General features: G+C 38.2%; 1 protein-coding gene and 2 long non-coding RNA genes across 6 annotated transcripts; 2 read left to right on the plus strand and 1 right to left on the minus strand.

The window, feature by feature from the left end:
* Positions 1–6455: 6455 nt before the first annotated feature.
* Positions 6456–13715, plus strand: Dyro (Dpt-YFP repressor by overexpression). 4 transcript variants are annotated; one of them, XM_089466605.1, is made up of 4 exons: positions 6456–6736; positions 8808–9775; positions 11463–11534; positions 12072–13715. In XM_089466605.1, exons 2-4 carry the CDS (start codon positions 8975–8977, stop codon positions 12969–12971), a joined length of 1773 nt encoding a protein of 590 aa, XP_089322731.1. In that variant the 5' UTR covers positions 6456–6736; positions 8808–8974; the 3' UTR covers positions 12972–13715. The 4 variants fall into 4 exon arrangements, with proteins under 4 accessions (XP_089322731.1, XP_089322733.1, XP_089322730.1 ...); XM_089466607.1 differs by having other exon boundaries at positions 6456–6730; XM_089466604.1 differs by lacking the exon at positions 6456–6736 and adding an exon at positions 7411–7750.
* A 2116-nt stretch (positions 13716–15831) lies between these two features.
* Positions 15832–18084, plus strand: LOC149269391 (uncharacterized). Its single transcript, XR_016269956.1, has 2 exons — positions 15832–16288; positions 16419–18084. It is a non-coding gene; the product is annotated as an uncharacterized LOC149269391 (long non-coding RNA).
* A 1602-nt stretch (positions 18085–19686) lies between these two features.
* On the minus strand, positions 19687–26567 carry LOC149269392 (uncharacterized). Its single transcript, XR_016269879.1, has 3 exons — positions 25109–26567; positions 23487–24533; positions 19687–20091 (listed from the first exon to the last, which is right to left on the minus strand). It is a non-coding gene; the product is annotated as an uncharacterized LOC149269392 (long non-coding RNA).
* Positions 26568–27334: the final 767 nt, after the last annotated feature.

Below are 27334 nucleotides of genomic sequence, written 5' to 3' on the forward strand. Positions count from 1 at the left end.
TGCGTTAATCCCGGTCACGGACCGATCCCAGCGGCCCATAATCGTAAACATTGAGCGTGCGCAAAACTGGGCATAAATATCATTTGAATAACATCCGGTTAGGTGGGAGGTAGAGGCTGCCGAGAGGTAAAGACGAACCGAGAGCCGGTAGCGCCAGAACGGAACTCGTACAGAATTTTTGGACTTGGCCACATTCGAACATGCAACTTAATTACGCGTGCCAAGCCAAGCGGCTTTTGCTATTATCATTTAGTCAGCCGGTCGTCTGCCCCTACCCCGGCCCACACCGACCCGGCCTTCGACTGCCTTACCCCACCGTCCCATCCCACCGCGCCAGAGTTACGTTGATGATAATGTTTTGGACGAGGCATTGGCTGCGCTTAATGAATTTATTTGTTACGCATGGCGTAGTTTGAATTGGCGTCCACACACACACACACCAACAAATACAGAGAGAGAGACTCGCAGCCTCTGAGCGAGAGGGTCCTTCATTGTCCTGCATGGCCTTAATGAAATCCATTATTACGAAAGCCATTTCCATTCCATTCACACACACACATACATACTCTCGCACAAAGTAAATACACTTATTACGCAAAAGTGTTGTGCGCAGAGACCTGACTACCCCTGCTCACAATGGGCTACCCCCTGCTTCCTGCCAGGAGGGTCCAGGGCCACAATGCGCAAAATGCGAAAGGCATAAAACGCAGCAGGAGCCACTGTACATAATGCCAGGCGCCGAGGGTTAGCGTTAAATATATATCCATGCTAAATAATTTCTGTGTCGACTGCGAACCGATATGGATGATGATGATAGCCGAGTGCGAAGCGTCGCCTCGGTCCAAACCGGCGTCAATTGCCACCGTTTTAGAGATGCAAATAGCACACGCCCTTTGACAGCAATTGTTTTCGATAAGTGAGGAGGCAGAGGCAGGGGCGGGAGCAGTGCCAGAAGGGGCGCGAGTTTGGCACTTGAAACGCATTCAATTAACAGGAAATGTATCCAGCTTAATGGCCAGCTAAGTTCTATCAATGTGCAATCAAATGGAAAAAAGAAATAGAAGAGATTGCAATTATGCTAAGGATGTGGAGACGGGCCAGTCCCTAGGGAAGCTTGAATACAAAAACAATTGGAATTCTCTTCAGCTAACTAAAGTAATATGTACAATATAATATCAAGTGTATAATATCTTATATCTGCAGCTTAACTTTAGCATGAATGTAAAAGTTTTACAGAAGTCGAACCCTTTTGCGGAATGCTTTGTATTTACAGCTGAGCGAAAGTTGGGGCAGGAGTTTGTACAGCGAAGTTTCAATACACATTTCCTTGATGAATTAGTAGAAATATTATGATTGATATTGTAGCCGGACCTGAATGAAGCATAATATGTAAAATCTTTCACGTACTTGAACTGTTTACTTAGCTATAGGAATAACCCTACCAACATTGATTAATAAATGCAACTATCTATTCAAAACATCTACTCTTTCAAGATGAAATCAGTTGAGCACTAGGAAGGGTAAGTCTTTCAAAAAGCAAATGTCATACTACAAGCATATAAAAGATGAAGACCTGGTTTTATATAAGGAAATGCATATAATGAGCTATATTGACTAGAATCTGACAGACATCTGACACAATAGATCAATTCCATTCAGAACTAGATCTAGTTATAAATTATATTAATCTTATAAATAAACTTATACAAGAACCATACTTTCCTCCCCAGTTACACACACATTCCCTCGAGTTTTGGATACCCCAGCTAATGGTTACAGTACAAGCTTCCAGTTCACTTTTGGTTACCAACAAAGTTTTGCCTGTTCTGGCTACCCTCTAGAACGGTTACATTTGCCATTCAATCTGAAGCTGAAGGAGTATAATTCGTAGTCTAGATTTCAATTAATACATCAACGATTCACTCTGTGTAACCCTCACTCCATTTATTTGTCTTTGTTCTTCGAGCAATCTACGAATGGTATCTCTAGCTCCAACTCCAACTCCAACTCCAGCTTCAGTTGTAGCTCTAACTGGTTATAGACCAACTACCCCTGAGTAGATGAAGTAGAATAACGAACCGCAAATTCTGGGGCGCAACTTTTTCATTACCCGTGGCGCGTCCTTCCTTCCTTTTCCACGCTATACACACACACAACTCTATCATTAAAACTTAAATGACCTTCCTGTCGACAGGCGACGATGAGGACAACGAGGACGATGGCGCTGACTTTTACGACGATTCAGTTTGTTTTTTTTTTTTTTTTTGGTTGCTTCAAACTTTGACTTGTGATATCACACTTAGAGCAAGCAAGCAGCCATCCATCCATCCTTCATTCATTCATTCGTTCAATTTCGCACCCTCTGGCAGCTGCTTATGACATTCTATTACCGGCCTGCTGTTATATATAAGTATGTACAGCTGTATCTAGATGCGCACTAAATGCTTTCTATTTAATGAGTTCTCTACGCTTGGCTGCTGTGCGGAAGTCCTTCGGAAGGACCTGCTCTGCTTGGCTCTGCTTGGCTTGGCTCTGCTTCGGCTCTTGCCGAAATTTACATGTTAGTGCTTTCTTTATAGATACTATTTATGGGTTACCGAAGCGTCTTTCATGCCACTTTAATTGCCAGCAATAGCAGATCTTTGACCAAAAGCGCACAGAGGGCGCACAGGAGGGGGGCAGCAGGACTCAACATATGTCTGACCTAATGCTGGGTTTGTGGGCTTATACAACTCATTTATCATGTGTCAAAATGTTTAACTAAATGGCACTTTGTGAAAAAACTTTCGGATTGGGCAGGCCGATGGCTCCTTGGCTCGTTGGCTCGCTGGCTCGGTGGTTCGGTGGCTCGCTGGCTCAGTGGTTACGGGTACGGTTGGTCGGCTTCAGTGTTTGCTAAGTAGTTACTTTTAATAGTTGTAGCTGGCTATACAACATAAATAACTCTTGTCTTGTCCACGCCCACGCCCACGTACACGTCCACACTGCCTGTCGGGCCCAAGTGCTAACAATCTTTGAGATACATTTTGGTTGCCTGCGTGATGAATGAGCCACCCGAAAAGCCGAACGAACGTAATTATATGCAGGCAGCAAATGCCTCTTCACATGAAGATGACCGCAGAATGTCTTAATCGGGCGTGTTTCACTCGTATACCCCTCCACCTCTCGAGCCCTGCCATGTTCCCCTGCCCCTAATCCAAGTATATCAAAAATGCTCTTAAATTCAACGAGCAAAAGGTTTCAAATAACTTCCATATTAATGGGCTTGAGGTTTCCACATTAAAAAGAGATTTAAGCACAGGCTTAAAACTTGAATCTGAATTAAGTATAGATTAAATTAAGTCGGTATAAATTTGGGATAAGCGTGGATTTGCGACTCCCCTGCAGGTAGATATGGATATCCCAATAGGGTAACGTTCTTTTTTAATTTTTATTAAAGAGAAAGTCCTATGTATGTACATGTTCTTGCTAAAATTAGTTAGATGTTATACCGTACACAAACAAATAACAAAGAACTTTTATAGGCAAGTCTTTTATCGGAAACATATGTACACATAAATTTATATTTCAGCTATAACTTAATAAAATTTAAAACGGATTGCAAATAATAACTAAAATTAAATTATTTCCATAATATTTTTGTATGAATTCAAATTTATATTTATTATATTAATATGTATCGGTAAAAATATCATAAAATCATCTCTGAATCTTTAATTCTATTATGTAATTAACATGAGAATAATATCATGCTTTTGACATCATCTCTAATCAACGACCTATGATGCTTAAGCTTAAATTTTTTTATTGATTTAATCTTTGATTTATTCAAATGAAATTTTATTTTTTGCAAATATTTAAAAATAAACATGCGCATTTATAACTGATTGCATCTGCATGTCAATTTTGCCAACATCAAGTTAGCCAGCGACAAATGCAATCGAAGCGGATATGGCAAATCGTGAATGTTTTCGCATTGAGAGGGCAACCTTCAGAACGCGAAATCAGTGCAAAAAGCTAATTAGAGAAAAGCTCGAGTGGTTGCAATGGATATCGATATCGGTATCGGACGTAGGGGCAGAGCCAGAGCCCAGAGGCAGAGGCAGAGGCCGCGGCAGAGCTGTTAGCTGTTAGCTGTCTATGGGTATCATGTTTATCAGATGTGCAGCCATTCGAATGCACTTCCTTTGAGCGCAGTCCGTCGAGTGCGATTTCCCGTTAGAGCGAAGCGAAGCAGTAGCAGAGTGCGAAATGCAAGTGCAGCAGAGATACGCATCAGTTGCACAAACTAAATAAGTAAATAAATAAACGTTCACTCAAGCGGCTGTACGAATTGCAATTGCAATTCCAATTGGAGAATTGTTGCTCACTCCAGTTGGCACGGGGGGCATGCGGGCCATAAGGAAGTGCACTTTAAACAGCTGCGTGGCTTATCCAATTGAATTGGCTGGGCGCGATAAACGATAAACGATAGACGCTGCATAATTGAAATAAACAAAAACAAACACAGCCAACAGCAGGAAGACAGCAGGCGAACCGATGTTCTCGATGATGATGATGATAATGATGTTGATGATGATGATGACAGAGGCATCGACAACAGCGTGGACGACGACAACGACGACGACGTCGTTAGCGACGTTCAAGTGACGTTGAAATTGAATAAAAATAAAAATATGTATTGCACAGTCAACGTCAACAGCAATTTCAACTAAAGTGCACGCAACAACAAATCGCAAAAACAACAACACGCCGAAGAATAAGAAGGAGAGCGACCACGACAATAGCGGCGACAACAACACCTCCAAAGTTGATTGATAAAAACTGTTCAGCTGAGTATAGAGTGGCAGGCACGAAGAAGAGAGCAAGCAAAGGGGCCGAGGGGAGGGAGAGATAGATGCAAGCGACTGGCATATCGAGTTGCTTCTCTAATGTGACAGCTCAATGCAATTTAGTTGGCAATGACAACAAGCAATAACAGCAACAGCAACAGCAACAGCAAAAGCAAAAGCAACAACAGGAACCACAGCACCTCGTTCTATTACGTACAGTGGCTCACAGCGGAATGCATACGTTTAAGTATTTTTATATAAATATAAAAAATAAAACATATAAAAACCAAAAATAACCAATTTTTAAATATATGTATATATTATGTTAAATGTATTTAGAAAACTATTAAAAATATAATATACATTTGTTTATAGATATTATTTTATATGTGAATTTGTATTACTTGAAAATACACAGTATTAGAATATTTCTACTTTTTCTAGTTTTCCGCAAACGTTTGTCGTGCACTGTATTCGTTTTACATACGCATCTCACACACATCTACACACTAAAATACTTGCATTTTAAGGCAGCCAAAGGACGTAAAAAGATTGTGAAGAAATCATAAAAATAATAAGGAACCAGAACTGACAAAGGCAACGATATGGGTGTTTGTGTGTGTGTGTGTGTGTAGCGATTGCAACGGTAATGGCATCAGGCTGGAGAATCGAGTGGAATGAGGGAAGCGGAAAAGGCAGGCAGCTAAACTAAAACTGTAACTGAAATGCTGCGCAAACAACTTTGAACGTCAATTTGTCAACTTGAAACGAAAATTGAATGCAAAGCTTTGCGCCACAGCGCGACGCGTTGCGTTGCTTACGTTGACAGCGACGCAAGCGCTGGCAGCGATGACAGCGAAGGTAGCGGTAGCAATAGCGACTGACGCGCAGTCAGAGCCAATTTCAGATTTAATTTTTGCTGGCGCACTCCGCGTTGCAGTCGCAGCATTTTCGTTGCTTTCACTGAGTGAGCGGCGGCTCATGTTGATGCTATGCGGTATTTCAATAGGGCACAGGAAGGGGATCGGGTTTGTTAAGTTAAGTCAAGTTAATGCCGTTATCGTAGGTGCGGCAAACATGTCGCTGCCACAGTCGACGATAGCAGCGACTGAGGCAGTGGCAGAGGCAGAGGCAGAGACAGCGGCAGCAACAGCGGCGCTTGATAATGAGCAGTTAAAGTAAGAAGCAGAAGCAGTCACGAAAGCTTCCGCAATGTTAAAATGCTGTGAGTATTAGAGGTGACATGAAGTAAAACAGCCAAAGAGAGAGTAAGACTGAGAGGGAGAGAGAGCGAATGCATTGCGAAATGCACAAGCTCTAACTCTGTTAATGCATGCCTTTGTGTGTCTGTGTTTGAATTTGCCTTACGACGACAAAATTCGGCGAAATTAAAACCTGCACGTGTGAGGACTTGCATGCGAAGGGCAGAGAGAGAAAGAGCGCAACACCATGATAGGCAGAGAGGGAGAGCACAATTAAATGTCGTTCATCGATCGGAGCGGGACAACAAAGTTGTCAACTCAAAATGCAAAAACAAAGCTGCCTACGTGAGCGACGGCGACGCTGTCGATTTTGCCAGCTCCCTCGCCCCTGGCAATCGACAACTAAGCTAACGACCAGCCAGCCAGCCCCTTGATTAACAAAAACAACCAAATTTGCCGTGAAATGCAATTCCTTTTTTTCTGATTCTTTTCTTTTTTGTTTCTTTTTCATTCTGCTGACTCGCAAAATTTGTTACCGCGTTGTGAAGCTTTTTGCGAATTTTGTTTTTGTTATTCAGTTTCGTCCAACTGCGGCGGCGGTGGCGGCGGCAACGATAACAACTTCTGAACGACGGCAACAAAATTTACAGCTGTAGCTGCCCGTTGCACAGTGGAGCAAAGGCAAAGCACTTGAAAGTAATGGTAAAAATTGAATTATTTACATTAAATTGTATACCTAAACCGAACATTTAGATCGCGACGTACATACAATACGTAAGCATACACACTTACATACATATATACATTTGTTGAAATGTATATGTATTTAAATATACAATGTGCGCTGTAGCCAACATTTTAACGAGCACACGCCACTAGCCTATCCAGCGTCATGGCCGCCACTTTGCTACACTTTGCTAGTCAGCTATTTTTTGGCAGCCTTTGTCACATGCGCAGAAGCGGGGCCCACTGTGCAACGTGTTGCCGTTGACGGTAGCGACAGCAGCAGCAGGCAGCAACAGCAGCAACGATCGCCACACGGGCGAAACTGAACAGAAACGAGAAATAAAAATTACGATAAAGGCACCGAAATTCATATACACTATCACACACAGATAACAAGTTTGATTTGCAGATATTCTAGAGATTGAAAATAAACAAGAAAGAAAACATAAGTTTTAACAGACGGAAATCGATAACAAATTTGTTTCTAACTTCAATATGCTGTGACACACGGTACGGCGAAATTTGCAGACACAGAAAAAGAATGCCAGACAGATTCGCCTTCGCCGCATTCTAAGCTTTAGGTAAAGCTTATGATGTAGCGGTAATGATCTGTGCTAAAAGTGCTAAAACCACAGCAGCAGCGAGTATGGAAGGTGTTTGTAGCGGTGGGCGGGGGCGTGAGGCGAGCACAAAACCAAGTGACGAACTTACGGCCAACAGCAGCAGCGGCAGCAGCAACAATAACAGCAGCAGCAGCAGCTACAATAACAACAACAGCAGCAACAACAACAACAGCAACTGGCCCGTTTGGAGCAGCGCGCATGCCACACACAGTTTAAATATGTGAAATTAGTACAAATCGTGATTTCAACAGCGAACGACCGACGACGAACGACGAAGCGGCGAAAACAACAACGAACGTGTCGGGGGATCGTAACGTCAACGTCGAGTGGCAACACCAGCAGCAGCAACAGCAACGTCACGTCGCACGTATGTATTGCGGCAACAACAACATGCAATAAAACAGCTGATAGCAGCAACAAATAGAAAACCCAAAACAGTCAGCAGCAACAACAACAATAGCAATAACAATAACAACAACAACAACAAAGCGTCGCATTATCAAGCGAGCAACCAACAGGTCTCCGGGCAGAGCAGCCGCAACAACAACAGCTACAGCAGCAGCAGCTACGTCAAGTCGTTGAGTGAGCGAAAAAAAGCCCCCGCGTGCCGCTGCAACCAGCACACATACACGCACAGAGCCAGACACAGACACACGTATACACACATGCACACGTACACACTTGCGCACATGCTAGCCCGTACGTGTGCACACACCAACACAAACAGCAAACACTGAGTCGCGCACACCTTTGCGTTGATTTTGGACGAAGCAACGACGCACAGTGGTGCCGATAACCAAAAGCGTGTGTGAGCAAAAGCCAATTCCACGTGGTAAATGAAATGTGTATATTGATTGACCACTTATTCTATCTGAAGAATACAATATAATTAAATCTAAAATAACTATACACAGATATTGCAAGGCACACTGTTTCTTTTCCTTTACTTTCACACTTACAATTTATGTATTTACTATAAAAGGAAATTTGGAAAATTTAATTGAAAAGAATTCATATATATCTTATTATAATTTGTTAATTTATTTTCTATTAATTAATTTATTTTAAATAGTCAATTAAATTTCACAAGTAATTTGCATTTTGGTTAATTGAAATTAGGTCGCGTACCACTGTGCTTCGCACACTCGCGCGCTCTCTCGCACAAAGTGCAGCTGAGCTGCCGTTTGGCCGCCGCCGCCGCCACACTTGCCGCTGCCGTTACTGCTTCTGCTGCTGCTGCTGCTACGCTTCCTCTGCCACACAACCGCTAGCCGCGGCCGCCGCCGCCTCAGTCGAAAGTCAAAAGCAACGTGTTGTGGACGCTTATTTTTTACGTCGCGTTGCGTTTTGCGTTGCGTTGCGTTTACCTTCTTTGCTACCTTCCTCTCTCTCTCTCACACACTCACACTGTCTCTCTCCGGCAGCCGCTTGCGCGCGCGCGCATCCATCCAACCCAGCCGAACCGTACCGAACCAGCACCATCCAACAAACCACCCACTGCACCACAACAACAACACCAACAACAACGACAACAACAGCAGCAAGAGCAGCATCACCACTGCCTCCTTTAACCGTTAACTTTCTCCGCACGATGTCCAGCAGTGGCGCCAGCGCAGCGCAGTACAAACTCGACGCCAACTCCAATGCTATCGCTTTGATTGCTGCTGACGCCGCAGCGCTGCCGCCGTCACCGTCGCCGTCGACGCAGGCCTCGCCTGCGGATCGCATTGAATGGTCGCGCGCCACGATATTGGGCTTCATCGAGGATTATCGACGGCAGCGCGTGCTCTGGGACCCAAACACCAAAGGCTATCACATCAAGCAGACCAAATACGAGGCGCTCAAGCTGCTCAGCCAGAAATATGGGACAGAAATTCGCTCGATTCGCTCGAAAATCAAATCGCTGCGCTCCTCCTTCCATCGTGAGCACGGCAAGGTGATCAACGGGCGCAGCCGAGGCGTTCACTATCAGCCCATGTGGTTTGCATATGAGGCAATTCGCTTCATTTTGGATGGGGAACGGGACGCCGACGCCTCTGCCATGGACGGCGTCGTTGACAGTGACGTAGAACCGGCTGCGTCGACAGCGCTGCTGGACTCGGAAGCAGCTGATAAACTGACGCTGATGCATAGCCTAGATTTGGAACAGCTGACAGCTGTTGCTGCGGGCAAGCAACAGGCTGAGCAGCACGAAGACTTCGCTGCTCGCGTCGCAGCCGCCGTTGCTGTTGTGGCTGCAGCCGCAGCCGCGGCTAACGTCAGGGAACGGGAACACAATATGGACGACGATGCAGCAGCCTCAGATGGCAATTCCAATGGTGCTGGCAATGGCAGCGGCAGCGACGCAACAGCATCATCAGCAACGGCCGCTGCAGCCGTCTCAGCTGCTGTGGTAAGCTCCTATTGCCTATTGCCTATTGCTTATTCCTTATTGATTTTACTTTGTTGTGCATATTATTTCTCATTTCTTATGTTCTATACACTACACTGTTGTAGAGTTAATTGTCTTATGTTATTCACCACATTTTCGTACAACAAACACACATGCATAGCTGCACATACATGTGCATTCACATTTTAATATGTACACAACATGCATTATAATTATAATAATTATTTGTTATTTCATTCATAATTATGCTCTCATTGATTTGCTAACATTTTCATTAGGTAGGGTATTTATCGGTGTGACTAAGTGATTATTCTTGTTTGTTGTTAACGTTCCGTTCCGGTGAAGCTTTTGCTTTTCATACGAGCGAGAATGAGCGTAAAAGTGTAATAGTGTGTGTGTGTCCATGTGTGCTTTTGCAAGTATGTGTGAGTGGTTTGACTTGTTTTGCGGCAGCAGCAGCAGCAGCGCAGTACACGCGCCGTCGCTGCTGGCTCTGTGTCTAGCGGTTCGTCAGCAACAGCTACAAACTGTGGCGCACAGTGGCTCGAGCTTTTTAGTAAGACACGAAATGTCCGCACTTGAGCTTACACCGTTTCTTTTCACTCCTTTTACTTACTAATTTGCCTTGCACTTGTGCTAGAACTGCTCGCAATGGCACATTTTACAAATATTAATCAGGTGGCAACACTGCGGCGGCAACCTGCGCTGCAATTGTAAAAACAATCGCTATTGAAAGTTAAATTAAACGAATTTGCAATCTTTACGATATTATTGATTAATCAATTGATGCATTATGCATTATCAATTTATCTCGTCAGAGCCCATTGCAATAATTAACCATTGTTTGTCACTGTGGCGCTGCCGCTGCTATTGCGTCGCTTGCGCTTGATAAGCGACGTGTGTTGTGCAAGTGTATGTGCGTGTGCGTGTGTGTGTCCTGTCTGTGTGTCAACTGGCTTTGATTTTCGCTGCTGCCGCCGTTGTTGTCGCTGCTGCTGCTGCTGCTACGTTAGCCATAGCCATAGCCATTTGTGTGTTGCATCAGCCGTAGAAATCGGCAGCTACACGTTTTGCGGCGACCCTGCCCCTCAACAGCTGCGCACCACCCCGCCCACCCACAACCGCTACGCTGGCAATGGACCCGCCTAAGCAGTATCAACAGCAACCAGCAGCAGCATTAGCTTCACTATAGCAAGTTGCTGCGCTGCGTTTTGCGTTTGTTTTTGTGTTTTGATTTTTTCATTCGTTCGCTTCATCTGTCTATTCGTCTGCTTGTCTGGCCGCTCGTTGGTCCACTTCGATGTTGAATTCGCCGCGTCGCCAGCCCCGTCTCGACAAACGCAACTAATTTAATCGCCGCTGGCTCTCGCGCTGCCATCTGTATGCAAAGACTGTCTGTGTGAGCGCATGTGTGTGTGTGTGAGTTTGACTGCTGCTCACATTTGTTTATTTATTTTTTATTACTATTCTAATATGTTTTTCTCTTTGCTTTATGCTTTTTTGTTGTTTCGCCTTTGTCTATTATCATTTAGTTGGTGTTGTTACTGTTGTTGGTGTTATTATTATTTGTCTGACAAATTCTTTACACTGTCATTATTAATGTTTTATGTAGTTAGTTATCCGTCTTTTCATATTTCTTGCCTTTGCCAATTCTTAACGATTTGTTCTCTCTCTCTCTCTTTCGTAGACACGTTCCTCTTCCGATTTGGATGGCGAGAGCTATTGCAATATCAGCGCCGAAGATGTGAAGACAGAAATTGTAAGTATGAGTGCTTGAGCTTTTGATCTTTGATTGCATTGCAAATGACTTAAAGAATGGGCATGCGAATACCCTGTATAAGCGGAATTGTAGTGGGGCTTAGTTAGTCTATGTGCATATGTATGTAGATATACATACATACGTACATGAATATTGGCATAATACAAATTTAATTTTGATAAGAAAAGATAATTAAGTGGGATATTTTGTAAGAAGTGGAAAAAAGGGGTATATTTTTTTTTTAGCAATTAAACGCATTTTTGTATATTTTCTGTAGGGACAATCTATGTATGTACATTATGTATGTATAAGTCTCTTTACCCTATAGAATATTTGAAAAGTATAATGTATACCCTATATAAAATGTAAAAATAATCTTTGCTATTTTCCTTAATCTGATAAGTCAGTATACCCTCTGTACTCTCTTTTTTATATTTTCTTGTCCCACAAGTTAAGAGCTTACTAACCACTGTTTAATTTCTGTTCCCCTTTTCACCTTCTTCTTCTCCCTCTGCTTCTATATTTTATCGCTTGCAGATCGAGCACGAACCAGAGCTGGGCATGCTCGATAGGCAGACGAGCACGCCGCTCTCTCTCTCCGCGAGCTACTACAAACCCACGGATCTGACATATAATCCGCGCAAGCGTAAAGCGCAAATGGATGAGCTCGATGGCTGTGATGTCAGCGCTGGCGTGGGCGTTGGCATTGTTGGGGGCGTGGTTGGGGCATTAACTCTGACGCCCATCAAGTCGACGGGGCAGACGACAGTGCTGCAGCAACACCAACATCAACATCAGCATCAGCAACAGCAGCAACAACAACAACTACAGCAACAGCAACAACAACATCCACACAATCAGATCGCATTTCATACGCTGCAGCAACACTTTAGCCACAATCTCAGCCATGGCAGCCACAATGGCAATGGGCATGCACAACCGCAGCAGCTACAACAAAAACAACAACAACATCAGCAGCAGCAACAACAACAACAACATTCCAATAACATGGCACAAAAACGTGATCGTGGTCGTGATCTCTCCTGCTCGCCAACTCTGGCCCACAACAACAACAACAACAACAGCAGCAGCAACAGCAACAATAACACTAACAACAATACTAATAACAACAACAGCAACAACAACAACAGCAGCTCCTTGGATCTGGCCACAACTGGCAGCAGCGGCATATCCAGCCTAACTGCCACGCCCCTCAAAATGAGCAGCGGCAGCAGCCTGGCCGGCAACAGCCATGTGGATGAATATGGGGTGTTCGGTGAGTACGTGGCCATCACCATAAGAAAACTGAAGACGCCCAAGTCGAAGATAGTCGTCAAGCATCTGATCAACAATTTGCTGTACGAAGCGGAGCTGGGCAACTATGATCAGGGGATGCCGGCCTCCAAAGAGCCGCCGCAGCTCTACAAAATGCAATAGCCAAAGGGGGGCAGAGTGGGCGTGGGCGAGACTGGGTGTGACTGGGAGTGGGAGCAGTCAAAAGTCCGGCAACCTGTAGTTAAGCGAGAAAGAGAGACAAAGAGAGAGAGCGAGCGAGAGCGCAAGAGAGTAGGAGAAAACGCACTAGTCAGCAAATAAGAGCAACAAGAGCCAACAAATTCTAAGCGTAGTTTAGGGGCGGGTTATTTTTGGATAACAATTAATAAGCCAGGCGCATTTCATTCAGGGACAAAGACCATTTAAGTACTTTTATATGAAACACGTAAAAATAATAAATATAGAGAGCTGTACATAAATATATGATATACTATATAGACATGCATATCAGCGTTTAGTCAATCAAAACAGTCAGTTGCAAATACAAACATACAAACATAAATACAATACATACATATATAGAGTCAACATACCATTAATTAAAATGAATTCAATAATTTACAATTTACCTTATTTTTCTGAATATATTCATATATACATACATATATCATATGTGTATATATATATTTAATTTTTTATTTTTATTTTTATTTGTTTACCTTATTTACATTTGGCAATAACACTTTGAACTCAGGTGCCTTTATTTTGTAGTCAATTAAGAGTTGTTATCTTATGCATTAATGAATCGATATATATATAATATATACACATACATATGTTTGAGTTGTATATACTTTAAGTGCCCATGTTGAATCAGCAACAAAAAACTGTAAACTTAATTAAAATGTTTTGTGAAACACATGCTATAAATGTATACTATATATATAGTATATAGTATATATACTTACAGATGTTTCCGAACTTAAAGTGCTCTGTACATAAAAATTAAAATTAAAAACATTTATTGAATATGAATATATATGCAAATATATATATTTGTTTAGTTAAGTATCTATTACATTTTTGTTACTGAAAACTATTTTGAATTGAGAAAAGTTAACTAATAAAAACTGTTGAATTATTTTTTTTTCATTTTGAAATGAATATTTGAGTGCGAAAAGTTTTTCTATAAGGCAATGGGTTGGGCTACATAAATATGGTGAGTATACATGATGAGTACATGATGATATATATATTATAATAATAATAATATATATACATCCTTGGGATTTAGTTCATGGAACTGAGTTGAATGATATAGGATTTATTTCCTTTATATGAAAATAAAAACGAATAAAGCTGAAGATTCTATTAGCAGGATCCCTGCTGAATATTGACAGTGATTAATGAAAGTTAATTTGATTATATATATATATATATATATATATATATATATATATATATATATAGCCTAAAATACTTATCAGACTTTTAACTACTTCCTGCGTGTGCTATTGGTTTTTGGTATCTAGCATTTTGAAGCTAATATAATTTGGTATTTATTGAAACATGGTTCATTCTACCAATAGTATGAAAACATTTGTGTGGTTCTCACACAAACTGGTTCGAACTAGTTCGCTCCTCGATTATTGCACGAACTGTACGTATCGAATAAAGTTCTATTTACTGCGCATTTGTAATACGATTATATGTGGCACTCATGAACGAGCTCTCTACAAAAGCCTAATTTGTGTTCTGTTGCTGGCTCTGGACTGTGGGGCATGGGGCTTGGGGCAAGCCACACAATGGAGTTCGTTTGTTTCGCTCGGGGCGTGAATGACATCGAATATTGTTGCTTGTTTTCATCATAAATCAGAAATGCTCTCAAGTGTAACGAAGAACTAGGCAGAATCGTCTGAAACATTCAAAAATATTAATTGCAAAAACAAAGGTTACAGAAAAACAAAAGGCGAAACACTATAAAGAAATAGATCAATGTACATATATGTATATGAGATATACATATACATATACATATATATAGGCTTAGCTATAAATATAATCAAATCAGATATGAATATATACAAGAATTGCTCGGTCTGGCTTCTATACCCCATATACCGATCAATTACAGGGTATTTTACGTTGCATATCAATTTCTGTGATTAATTGTCTAGTTATTGATAAGAGCGGAAAATAATTGTTTGGCGATAAGAAGCTTTTATGTATTTGGTTCAAGGCTAGGCAATGAAGAGCTCCTACAGGGAGCAATCGAAGAGATTTACTGAAAAAGAAAACGTAAAAAACTAAATAATATAAAAAAGCTATAAATAAGAGTTGAGCCTTTTTCTTTGAATGCGATAATATATAATCTATGATATATCATTTTCAGGAGAACTATATTCACTCACAGAAACAGAGAATATATTTATAGTATAAAGTAATCTAAGACAGATGTTGCAAAATATTAGAGATTTGAGAGAATAGGTGAGAAAAAGGCAGGAACAAAATAAATGAAGAGATAATACGCTATATGTAAGCCCGCAGGGTAACTGCTAGTCGTACATTTAGTATTAGCTTTGATGAATATTTACTATACTATAAGAGAGATCTTGCAGAGCACAATATATATTTGAGTGATAGCAGATTAGAAAGACTAATTGAGATGCTGACAGGAAGAAAATACATACATATATTTATATATAAAGAGATAATACCTAATATATATGACTACAGAGTAACTGCTGGTCGTTCACTTTTACTATTCGCTGTGAGAGCAATGCACTGATTTATAAATAATGTGATAAATGAATAAAATAAGACTGATATACATAAGTACATGGAATACAATATAGAACATAATACATCATATAATTAGCACAGGGTAACTGCTAGTCGCGCATTTTGTGAACTTTAAGCTTGTGTAGATTAAAATTAAGCATTTTAATTATCTAATTTTGTCTTAATAAAAACTAGATGTGCTTACAACATAATGTATAAAATTACAGGGTAACTAATATTTGTACATAATTGAAGTGTTTAAATAGAGATATTGAAATGCTGAATAAATATAATATTTATATAAAAAGTTCATAAAATTAACTCATGTAAAATATGTAAAGAAAACTACAGGGTAGCTATGTGAGTCAACATTTTTCTATTGTTTACCCATTGATACATGATAAAAAGTAAATTGATAAGGAAACAAAACATACAAAGTAGTTTAAGTATATATTGAAATGTAAATGCTCAACTAAACTCAGTATTAACTATACTATAGTTAACAGTAACATAAAGAAGAGACAGTAAGGGGTAACTGCAAGTCGCGCCAATCCGTGGAAGCCCTAGTTGAAAACGCCTTCACAAGCAAGCAAAGTCAATGCACAGCTCGGGCTGCTACAGTCGCAATTGCAAGCATTTCGATTTGTATATAGTAGTATATATAGTATCGCAGATATCGGCGCACACAGAAATATCGGGTATACACACACACACACACTCACAGATATATATGCCTTATATAGTATCGATGTACCAGATGCCATTACCCCATGTGCAAGTATCGAGTACATAGATTTCTAATTCGTAGAATTCGTGTCGCTTTTCTAGGAAGCGAGCGTCAGAGCAACGTGCTTCGATGTGGCTGCGATCGTCTGGCGAGGCGTTGGATGTGGAGCCACTGCGGGGAGGGAGGGGGGGGGGCGACCAGAGGCGGGAGCGGGCTGTACAGTAAATGACGCAATGTGTTTTGAAAAGCAGCCATCAACGGGCAGGCGAAGCGAAGCCCCAGCTGTCGTTTGTGTTTTTGGGGGGCTTTTGTTTTGCTCGTCGCGTTTCGTTTTGGTTTCGCTTCGCGAAGCTGAAAGCAACATCAAATACTATACATATGTATATACATATATAAAACTAATGATAAATTCTACACGCACAAACACATAGATATATATGTGTGTGTGTATGCGAGGCTTTAACTTGAGCTCTGGGTCCCCCATGTCAACAATCAACAGTTTGCCATAAATTATTTTTGCAAACAGCCGATGTGGCCCCAGGGAGCCAACCCACTCCACACATACACACACACACTTACATAATATATATATATAGTGCCATGTACAGTGTTGATAAGCGCTACACAACTCTAGAGCGATTGTCACACAATGAAGCGTTGAGCAAGCTACAGAGAGGTTGATAAAAAGCAGAAGATATACATACTATATACAACTACAGCACAGACATACATATATACACATACCATATAGCTTCGCATTTGATATTGGGAAAGGTTGGAAAAGTGTTGTAAATCAATTAGCCAAAAGTGTTGTAGAGCACAGGGAGGGGAGGCGCCGAGAAAAGTGAGTCAAGAAATTGCGTCGCAGACGCAAGCTCAACAATGTTGTCCAAGTGCTGGCTGAAAAGGGCAAACGAGTTAAGACTAGGGATCGGAAATGGCACAGAGGGAGAGAGAGAGAGAGATACAGGCTAGAGAAAGATACAGGCAGGAGGGAGGGAGGGAGGTGGGAGCTGGACGACTATCAACTCGAGTCGAGTCGAGTCGACTGTTGTTGCAGAACTTGCATTACCAATATGATTTATGGCAGAACAAAATGCACAAATGCTGTTACCAGCTATTACGATAGTCGTCTGCGATTGCTGGCTCGTAAATTACAAAGCTGCCTCCTGCCACCTGCCCCAGCGGATGTTGCCACAACAACAACAACAACAGCAATAACAATAGCAATAGCAGACGAGGAAGAAGGCGGGCTGCTGTTGCAGCTAATTTGTTGCTCTAATGGGACAGCAAGCGGCAGCTAAAGGTAATGCGGAGGCGGGCCAAGCAGTTGGCCAAGTTAACAGCGCACACAGTTGGCCTTAAAGTTTTTGCGACTTCAGTTTAATGCAGGATCTATAACTCTACCTAAAGCTGGCATATTACAAAGTGTCCGAATCACTTACTTATCAATTATTTTGTTGCTCAAGTAAAAATGGAGTTTAAATTAATCAGTTCAATTAAAGTTTACTTAATATTTTAATATTTTAAAGTACTTTAATTTAAATTATTAATTTCTCTTAGAATAATATTTATTTTTTTATTTTTTAAAGTATTTTTTTATTTTGTTTCTTATATTCTTTGTAATTATTTTATTTAATTCAAGTCTGTTTATTTTGTTTATAATATTTTCTTTTTGATATAAATATGTCAATATTTCAATAAATTGTTTTAATAAATTTGTAAATTAATTTTGGGATAATATATATTTTTTCAATATTTTTAAAATTATTTTTCGTTTCTTATTTTGTAAATAATTATTTTTATTTAATTCAAGCCTGTTTATTTTGTATATAATATATATTTTTCTTTTTGAAATAAATTCGTGACTATTTCAATAATTTAATTTAATAAATTTCTTTCTATTTTTAATATATTGCTTAATTCTATATAAGTGTTCTTATTAAATTAATCATTTAAATAATTATTTGTTTCATTGTATAGACAAACAGACGAATTACATTTACATCGCAGGTATTCCTAATACAAATACCCAGATATGGGCTTGGCCACGCCTTCTAATGCCTTTTGCGCACACGTGCACAGCAATAAACCTTAAATAACATTTTCAAATGCTTTCAGACTATGAATAATAATTTCTCAGCTTTTGATAATAATATCTAATTAAGTTATACTTCTGCCCAAATTATCTATTATTTAACTTTATAGGACCATAGAAAACTGTCTGAAAACATATTATTTTCTGCACATATAAAGCTTTTATTAGCTCTCCAAAAAAGTCATATGAAGTTCAACTTATAAAAAATAATCCCCAGCTTAAAAGACAAGTTATGGAGTCTTATTTTTTTATTTATTTTTTATCTTTGTTATTTTTTGCATTCATAACTATTCATATTTTTATTCATTTTCTCGTTTTGTCAGCTGTCTCATGGCTGGCATAATAGCTTTAAAATTATAAGAAATAATTAAAGGCCCATTAAAATCATGGGACTAATAATGGCTGAGAAGCCGAACAATAGCACCAGATAGCACAGCATTCAAATCAAATTGCCCAGAAAATAAAACCGAAAAAAATGGGAGAAGTAAAGCGAAAAAAGTCAAAATCATTAAATGCACGAAATGGCAGAGAAATGTGCCAGGGCCATTAAGAATTATATGCCCCGAAAAAATAAGAAAAAACTGAGAACGAAAGAAGAGCAGAAAAAACAAAGGCGAAAACTTGAAGGAGCTCGCCAACTGGAGAGAACGGGAGAACTGGAGAACTGGAGAGCTGGAGAGCTGCAAAAGCTGAAGAGTAATTATAATGCGAAGATCACGTATTCGCATTTTGCAAATGTGAATGCCATAATAGAAGGACGATTTATAGTATGATGCCCAGGCTGTGGATGCTGTGGAGCTGAGATGAGATGCTCAGCGTGGAGGGATATCAAATATAAAGACCGACAAATATTTGTGCTTTGGCTGCGCGAAAATAACTTTCAGCTGTGTATACCCAGTGCTAAGCCAGTGTGGGGTATGATGTAATATAGGAAAAGGCTTAAATTAACTGGGCTGAACACTTAATAGAGCCTCATTTAAATTTATGAGAAGTGCATAGAAGAGCGATAAATAACAAGAGCTGAGCTGATTTCATTTCGTTCATTCTTCATTTCTTAAGTTCCGCCTATACATATATGGCATAATGATAATTATCTATTGGATAACCAAGTCCCCCTGTGTGTTGTGTGTCACAGAATTTTACTCTAACTCAGTGAACTCTGTTGATATTGAAGTTATTTTTTGTGATTAGATGATATCCCATCTAGTCATCTGCCTATCTGTCCATTATTACATATACAAAAGTAAACTTAGTATTAAAGCTATATAAAATTATCATAATAACATAATAAATTCTTTTATTTTTTTATATCATATGATTCTTTTCGATATAGAACATACTACTTAATTCCAAAGTGGAGTAGGTATATTTAAAATTGACAGTTTGTACTTTGTAGGGTATTAACTATTCGAGACTCTGGAATCATTGTTCCATCTAAACCTTTAAGCACTTGGCCAAACGACAATGTGCTCCAAAATCCTCGCCCAGTAATTGGCTCACATTACAGCAACCCAGAGCCGAAACCAAATGCGACTGCAAACCGCAGACCATCCGCAAACTCGACTGTAGTTTCAGTTCCAGTTCCAATTCCAACTCCAGCTCCAGCTCCAACTCCATGCGTCGCTTTAGCTTCAATTCCCACTCTTTTTAACCCGGACACGTCCCGACTCGGCTGGCTGGTGTTATTGTCGTGGCACAATATTGTTTCCAAAAATGAAACAAAACAAATACGTGACCAGAAATTAAAAAAAAAATTAAATAAAATAAAAATGAAAAACAAAATAAAATAAAATAAAGAGAAGCAACTAAAAATACAAATAAAGCGAAAAGACAGAAAACACAAAACAAAACTGCGCCAGCTCTGAAAACTGTGCAAAATAATATAAGGAAACAACAAAAATCGCGTTGATTTGAATTTTAAAATGTTTTCATGGCATTTGTTTTTGCCACTGCCGCTGCCGCTGCCGCTGCACTGTTTAGTCGCACAGTGGGGCAAATCACACACACAATTACCAAGGCTATAAACGAAATTTGTCCAACATCGTAAATTAATTAAAATGTAAGAAAAAACGCATTCAAACAAGGTTCCGGGTTGGAGCCACATTTAGTTGTAGTATTTTGTGTTTTATGATTAAGCTTTGCCTCTTTAATGTTGAGTTAATTGCTTCAAATTATAGTCGATACTAAATAATAATTAAAAACAAATATATCTTCTACAAAGAGTTAACAAAAACACACTTAAAATGTTACTACATTGCGTATGCTTAATAATAGTTAGGTTATTGCACTTTTATTATAATAATTAGCCAAGAAACATATATAATTTAATATTTGTATTTAATATTTTTCTATCGGGCATTACCGACTACGAAATACTCATTTAATTTTGAGTTCTAGGTCTAAGAGTGTAGAAGATGCAGTTTTACCTGACTACAATACCAATATACTCACTTCAGTTTCGCGAATGAGTGTAACACATTGTTTTTCTGCACTCATTGTGTTCATTATAATTAATCAGCTAAAAAGTTCAATTGATTTCCATTATTTGTTTTGACAAAATTTCTGTTCATTGTTATTAAAATTCATATGAAAACAACAATTTTTATTGATTTACACGGTGTACGCATTATCATAATTAATCAACAATAAAAATTGCATTCAATTGCTTTAAATGTTGTCAACACATATATTTCAGTATGCTTATCAAATTTTAAGCTGAATTGATTGCAACTATAATAAATAATTTTTTTTTTTATTTTTGAGATGCCTTTTTAATCAAACAACAATAAATGTTTCATCTCATTTTATAATTATTTAGTATAAATATAATTTTATTTGTTTGTTCACTTCATTCAAAGACACTTATTTTTTTATTTACTTGCGCTGACCCTGCGTATGCGTAATATTCAATCATAATAAAAAGTTCAATAACATTTTTGTTACTAATGTTTATAATAAAGAGTTTAAAAATAATTTTGGTTGTTATTTATTTTGTTTAAATTTTATTATTCTACAATAATAATATAATAATAATAATATCAGCTAATTAGCTAGAAGTATTTGATTATATAATATTTTATTATTATCAATTATTTATTCTAAATGTATTTTCATATGAGTTGTCTTATTTTTTATGTTAGGCTTGCTTTGCGTATACATAATATTAATCAAAAATTTGTATTTCATCATTGTACAATTTTTTATTATTTCTACAAGATATTTTTATATCAATATATTCTATATATTTACGCTTAATTGATTAAAATTATAAATATTTAATTTTATGTAGCGGTTACTTGGCGTATGCGTAATGTTAATCAGCTAAATATTTATATCTTATTCAGCTGTACTTATTTAACATGCATTTAATTTATTATATTTACATATTATTTATTTTTTCGAGTCTCAATAACGAAATTTGAATATTTATTGTCCATATTATACATGGCGTATGCTTAATATTTCATAAGACGCATTTCCCCGCTTATTTAACATGTGTTTTCTCATTCTGCAATGAGTTTAAAAAAAGAAAAAAAAAAATAAAGTTATTATCTGGCAAATGTGTGCTGAGGGCTCTTCCAATTCCTTGGCCAATTGACAAGTTTTGGGAACAGCTGATAAATCAGCAAGCATCTCGAGGCAACTTTCTAAGCAGGAGGCGCACGCATTGGCCTTTTCGTGTGGCATTTGTGAGTCAGTTCCACTGTCTTCCACTTGGCTGCTATCAACAAAAAACTTTTACACTGCCATTTGCTGTCATTGTTGCTGCTGTTGCTATTTTTGGTTACATTTCACCAACAGCAGCAGCAGCAACGGCAGCAGCCGCAGTTCGAGCTACCAACTCCCCAGCTGCCACTGAGTGCTCCCCTCCCGCTGCTCCTCTACAGCCGCAACAAAGTTGCAACAACAGACGTTGCCTTATGTAAATTGAACAAAAAAAAAAAGAAAAGAAAACAGAGACACAAAAAAGTGAGCAAAATTTTTGATAATGAAACTTTTCAACGCAATAAATAATAAGAGGCGGTGGGCGCGGTGCAGTTGGAGGGCAGTTAAAGTAAACGCCATGTCAAATATTGATTTCGCGTTGAATTTTTGATTACTTCTATAAATAAAAACGATCTGCAGGCGGGGTAAGGGTAGAGGCCGAGGCTTGCTGTCTGCTTAGGCCTTGGATAGTTTCTCTATGTCGCAGTCGCTCCCCAGTTTAGCCCCCTCCAACACCCCAGCCGTCGGCATTTCACACCCCAGCAGCCGGCGGCACGCGTGCGGCACTGATAAAGCCGCCATTGTCGGCTAGGTCAAGTTTCATAAGGCTGGCAATAGAAGCGGACGGGAATAAATGGGCTAAGTCTACGTGTAGCGCATACCCTATGGAAGGGTATGCTGAAAGTGGCACAGCATTCGCTTAGGGATATGCCAGCGTAGAAGTCCTAAGGGAGATTGAAAGTAGCTCTAGATAAAATTGACTCTCTGATTAGCTTAAACTGACTCTTGAGTGTTAATATATGTTGCTGATAGCTGCTTATCTTAGACTATAGAACTTTTATGTGTTTGAGTTCCTTATGTGAATCTATAATACTTGCCTGAGTTTGAGCCACTTGTAAATAATATAATCTTATAATTTTAATTCTGTTATTCTACTCACAATAACTTCCTCTTGTTAACTTTTGCAAGCAAGATGACAATTGGTTTAATAAAGATACCCCTTACATGGAGATAAATATGTTAAAGTTTGTAGATTCTTATGTAAGAACTCTTAACAAAGACAACAAATGTAAATCCTAAAACTGTCTAGCAATGCTCATGACAAATTTTCTCTTCGATTTATCAGCTACTTAAAAGTATAGTTCATAAAACTCTAATAAGATAATAAATTCACACTCAACTTTAATAAGTTTTCAATTTTATAGGGTGTCTGCAAGTCATGTCATTTCAGCGCTTCATTCGAACCTGTTTTTTATGATTTTATTTATTTTGGCGCTCTTGTTTTCGCATATGGGCATAAAACTCAAAAGTAAACAGACATAAAACGACATACAACCAAAATTGCTATGCAAATACAGAATATTACCTGAGCAGCCGTAGCACACCTTTGCCGACCCTCCCCTCTCCGGCTGGCTCCGCGCCACACTGCCTACTTTGGGTATAAACAACACACCTGGAGCAGCGACAAAATGTCGTCTAGCTCTGGCTACTACTACTGCCGGGCTCTGTGTGTGTGTGTGTGTGTGTGTGTGTGTGTGTGTGTAGGCACTGTTTGAAGGTGTGGCCGTCGCGGCGTTGCCATCGTCGCGCAATAAAAAATATTAAAATATGCAAAAGGCGAGACCCGAAAACAACATCAAACAAATAAATAAAACGTTAAATAAAACTGAAAATTCGTCTTTCTATTTCACATTAATAAACATTTGAACCTAACTTGACGCTTTATTATGCTTTAAGATTCAATTTCATTTCGAAATGCGATGAGTGGCGCTATCTATGAAACTGTTCCCCAGGCAGCCAACGGAGCGTATGAGTAATAAAGCAAAGTTGACTAAATGAATAACAGAATAATATCTTGAACCTAAAGATCAAATAATATAGTATATACATATGCTTGAATTAGTCACAAATAAAATTAAAGTTTACGATAGTGAGCTGAGTCTGTCAACAGGCTGTTAAGTAAATGTTAATTAAGCGGTGAAAGCTTTTCCTTGTTGGAAACGAATTACAGTTTTTAATTATCGTATATAGTTACAAATATAGTATATATATTATATATAAAGATAAAAGACATTTGATCTCTATTGTACTGTATACATTTCTTTTTGCATATATAGTATATATATATTGCATATTCAAACAGTTAGTTGTTTTGCTTTGTTTTAACATACAATTTAGAATTTATTAAAATAAATATATTATCATTTGCAATTAGCAGGATGCTGTAGAAGAATTAGCAAATTATGTTAACTTTACATTGATGTTTACATTTTTACTTAGTGTCTTTGGGGTTCAATCCTAGCGATGTTGAAGGTCCAGTGGATCTTTGCAGGCGGCGTGGGATGTTGCTGTTGCTAATTAAATTATGCTCATTAAATTGGAGATCGTTTTAAAGCTTAGTTTTTTCAAGTTTCTGTAAGTATATAATGTTAAGAGTATGTTAAGCAGTTTTTTTTTTGTAAAATTATTAATAAATCATTATAAATAAATAAATCCATATACATTTACATTTGTATTTAAATATAAAATAAAATAGATATTGACATATATGTATATATATTTGGTCTACTTATTTATTTATATTAAATATAAAAAATACATTTTTAATTTGTGTTTTTATCGAAACAATATTAAGTTAATAATATTGTTAATATTATTGTTATATTGTTAATATTAGTTAATATTATTAACATACCCATAAAAATTATATTATTATTAATTTTACATTAACAAATATATTGTTTGTTTTATAAATGAGTTGAATATACACTTATGTATTTAATCTCTTGATCTATGCAAAATTATTATTTAAAATTTTTTAATATAAATATTGGCTACATAATAAAAGCATTGTCTCCGTATAGGAAAGCGCAATTTTCATTAATTTATTATACTCATAAATATATAACATTTTCTATATGCATATAAATATGTAGAAATATATAAACATACATGTATGTATGTTTGTGCCATTATCATTTTGTTTACCATCTAATCGGCTCATGATATGCACATTTAGGCCAGACGAGGGCAATTTGGGAGCGCACAAAAGTCGTGTCTCAATCAAACGAAGACAATGATATTGCATTTATTTCAGTGCTCCGTGCTCAGTGTTCAGTTTTCATTTTTTCAGTTTACAGTTTCGCTTGGACTTATCGATGAAATTACGTGCATGACTTGACAGAGTGAAGCACAATTAAATTTATTTATTTATGTAGAGCAGATATGGCTCGGCTTCTCCATGGGACGGCGCTAATTTCTCTATATAAAAATAGCACAGCCCCACTGCAGTAGAAGCCTATCTATACATATAATTTCTCTATCGCACGAGCTTGCCGGCCATTTATCGGAGACTTCAAGTCGACTCAATGCACATTTTTGCATAGGCTTCGATCATAAAATAATAACGCCTGAGATAGTCGTTAGAATAGAATTGCAATAACAACATTGAAACAACTTGCACGACGGCAACTCATAAATATTCAGATATAGTTATGGTGTCTGCTGAATACATTGATACACTATCCACAGGGAGGTTGAGGGTACAATGCATACCTTAAGAGATATGAGGAGGAGCAGTAGAGACTGATAGATATCGGATATATCGGATGTAGATTAGTCTGTGGATTGATTATGCTTAGAGATATCTCTGTAGATAAAAACTTACATCATTGATCTGAACATGGAATCAGATCAGTAAAAGCTAGCTTATATCCCCAACTGACTATGTGAACTCGGGTAGTTTTAACTGGAGCCCTAGGAAACTTAAATCTTGAATTAGCTATAAATTGACATTAACTAATAAATATGAGTCTATATTATATTTGCTATTTTTCTTGTACCAAACAGTAGTATTAGCTAATCACTATAATCTTGACGTAGGAAATATATATTAAATAAACTGGCGATTTAGGTCAAAGTAGTATATTGTGAAATATGAAATAGTAAAATGTAGACTGTATTGTATTTCTTAGTTAATATATAATGTATTTAGTATTTTTCTGATACATTCTCTTAGTGTTTGGTTTAATTCATAAGCCGATTTTCTGCAATTTGTATAATAATTAAAGACATCTGTATCCCATCTGAGTAATCTGTGAGCTAGTGTATTCGTATATTCGTTGAGCGTCAGTTAAGCAGTCGCTTTGTTTTTATGTGTGTTTTTTTTTTTTTTTATACATATTTGAATTCCAATATTGATTACGTCTGTAAACAAATAGTAAAATCGTGTTCTCAGTTTGCAAATATTTATATTTATTCGATTTTTCAGCACATGGACACAGTGAGACGCGCAAGTACTCGAACACTCAGTCATAGTTGAATGCATGGCTGAAAGCCATTGAGTAGCTGCCGGAGCGAACGAGAGCGCGATTGAGACTGAGTGATAAAGGGAGAGGGAAAGAGACAAAGAGAGAGAGAGAGAGAGAGAGAGAGACCAGCCAGACATCTGGTACTTGGAATAGGAACTATTAATACCCCTTGGTCAGACTTGAGGGCTTCGAGGTGGGGCTTGGACGCTCTGTAGAATCTGCGTAATAGGCTTCCTAGTCTTATCGGCGAGTGGCATTAAAATGCGCACGTTTCGTCACGTCTCGACGGGGGCAGACTTGTTGTGACTGTCGGGTGTTATGTGTACTCGAATCGATCTATTAAATGTCTAGCCGTCGCGATTGTAAACACTATTCAGCCATTAATAAAATCTCAAAATCTGGCTGTTACAGCCGGCCCAAACAGCCTTTCAGCCAATTAGCTAAGGAAACTCATTTTGCATTCGATGCGAAAAGGTGCGAACTACATTTTGCAGCTTACTTTCCAGTTAGAGTAATGTAAACTACAATTGTTATTGATAGATATATTCAATAAAGAGATGTCAGAGATGTTTGAGATAAAGTAAAGATCAGATTTAGAGGCACGAAAGATGTCAATTAATATGAAATTCATTCATATTTGACTCGATAGAAATAGTCAAGATTAATATTAAAGCTCTTTAATGTGATGAAAAGGATGCGATGTGATAAGAGAAGAGGAAAAAGAGCCAAGTTTATAGCTTTATGAAAATATTCATTTCTGTATGTAAAGCAAAATACAGAATGTAAGTATGAAAATAAGTATGAAAAAATAAGAATGGTTTTATAAAAAATAAAAACTTTAAATAAGAAACAATAAATATAGTAAATAAAATATGAATTCGAGTTCTAATGAAACCTAAATATT

This window comes from Drosophila arizonae, chromosome 4 (genome assembly GCF_054131065.1).
Source record: "Drosophila arizonae isolate 15081-1271.41 chromosome 4, UAZ_ARI_1.0, whole genome shotgun sequence".
NCBI lineage: Eukaryota > Metazoa > Arthropoda > Insecta > Diptera > Drosophilidae > Drosophila > Drosophila arizonae.

What these genes read in the sequence shown, in the direction of transcription:
- Dyro (XM_089466605.1), top strand. Translation starts at nt 8,975, where the DNA reads ATGTCCAGCAGTGGCGCCAGCGCAGCGCAGTACAAACTCGACGCCAAC. An exon ending in CAGCCGTCTCAGCTGCTGTG is followed by an intron (nt 9,776 to 11,462) that starts GTAAGCTCCTAT and finishes TCTCTTTCGTAG; the next exon opens with ACACGTTCCTCTTCCGATTT. An exon ending in AAGATGTGAAGACAGAAATT is followed by an intron (nt 11,535 to 12,071) that starts GTAAGTATGAGT and finishes TATCGCTTGCAG; the next exon opens with ATCGAGCACGAACCAGAGCT.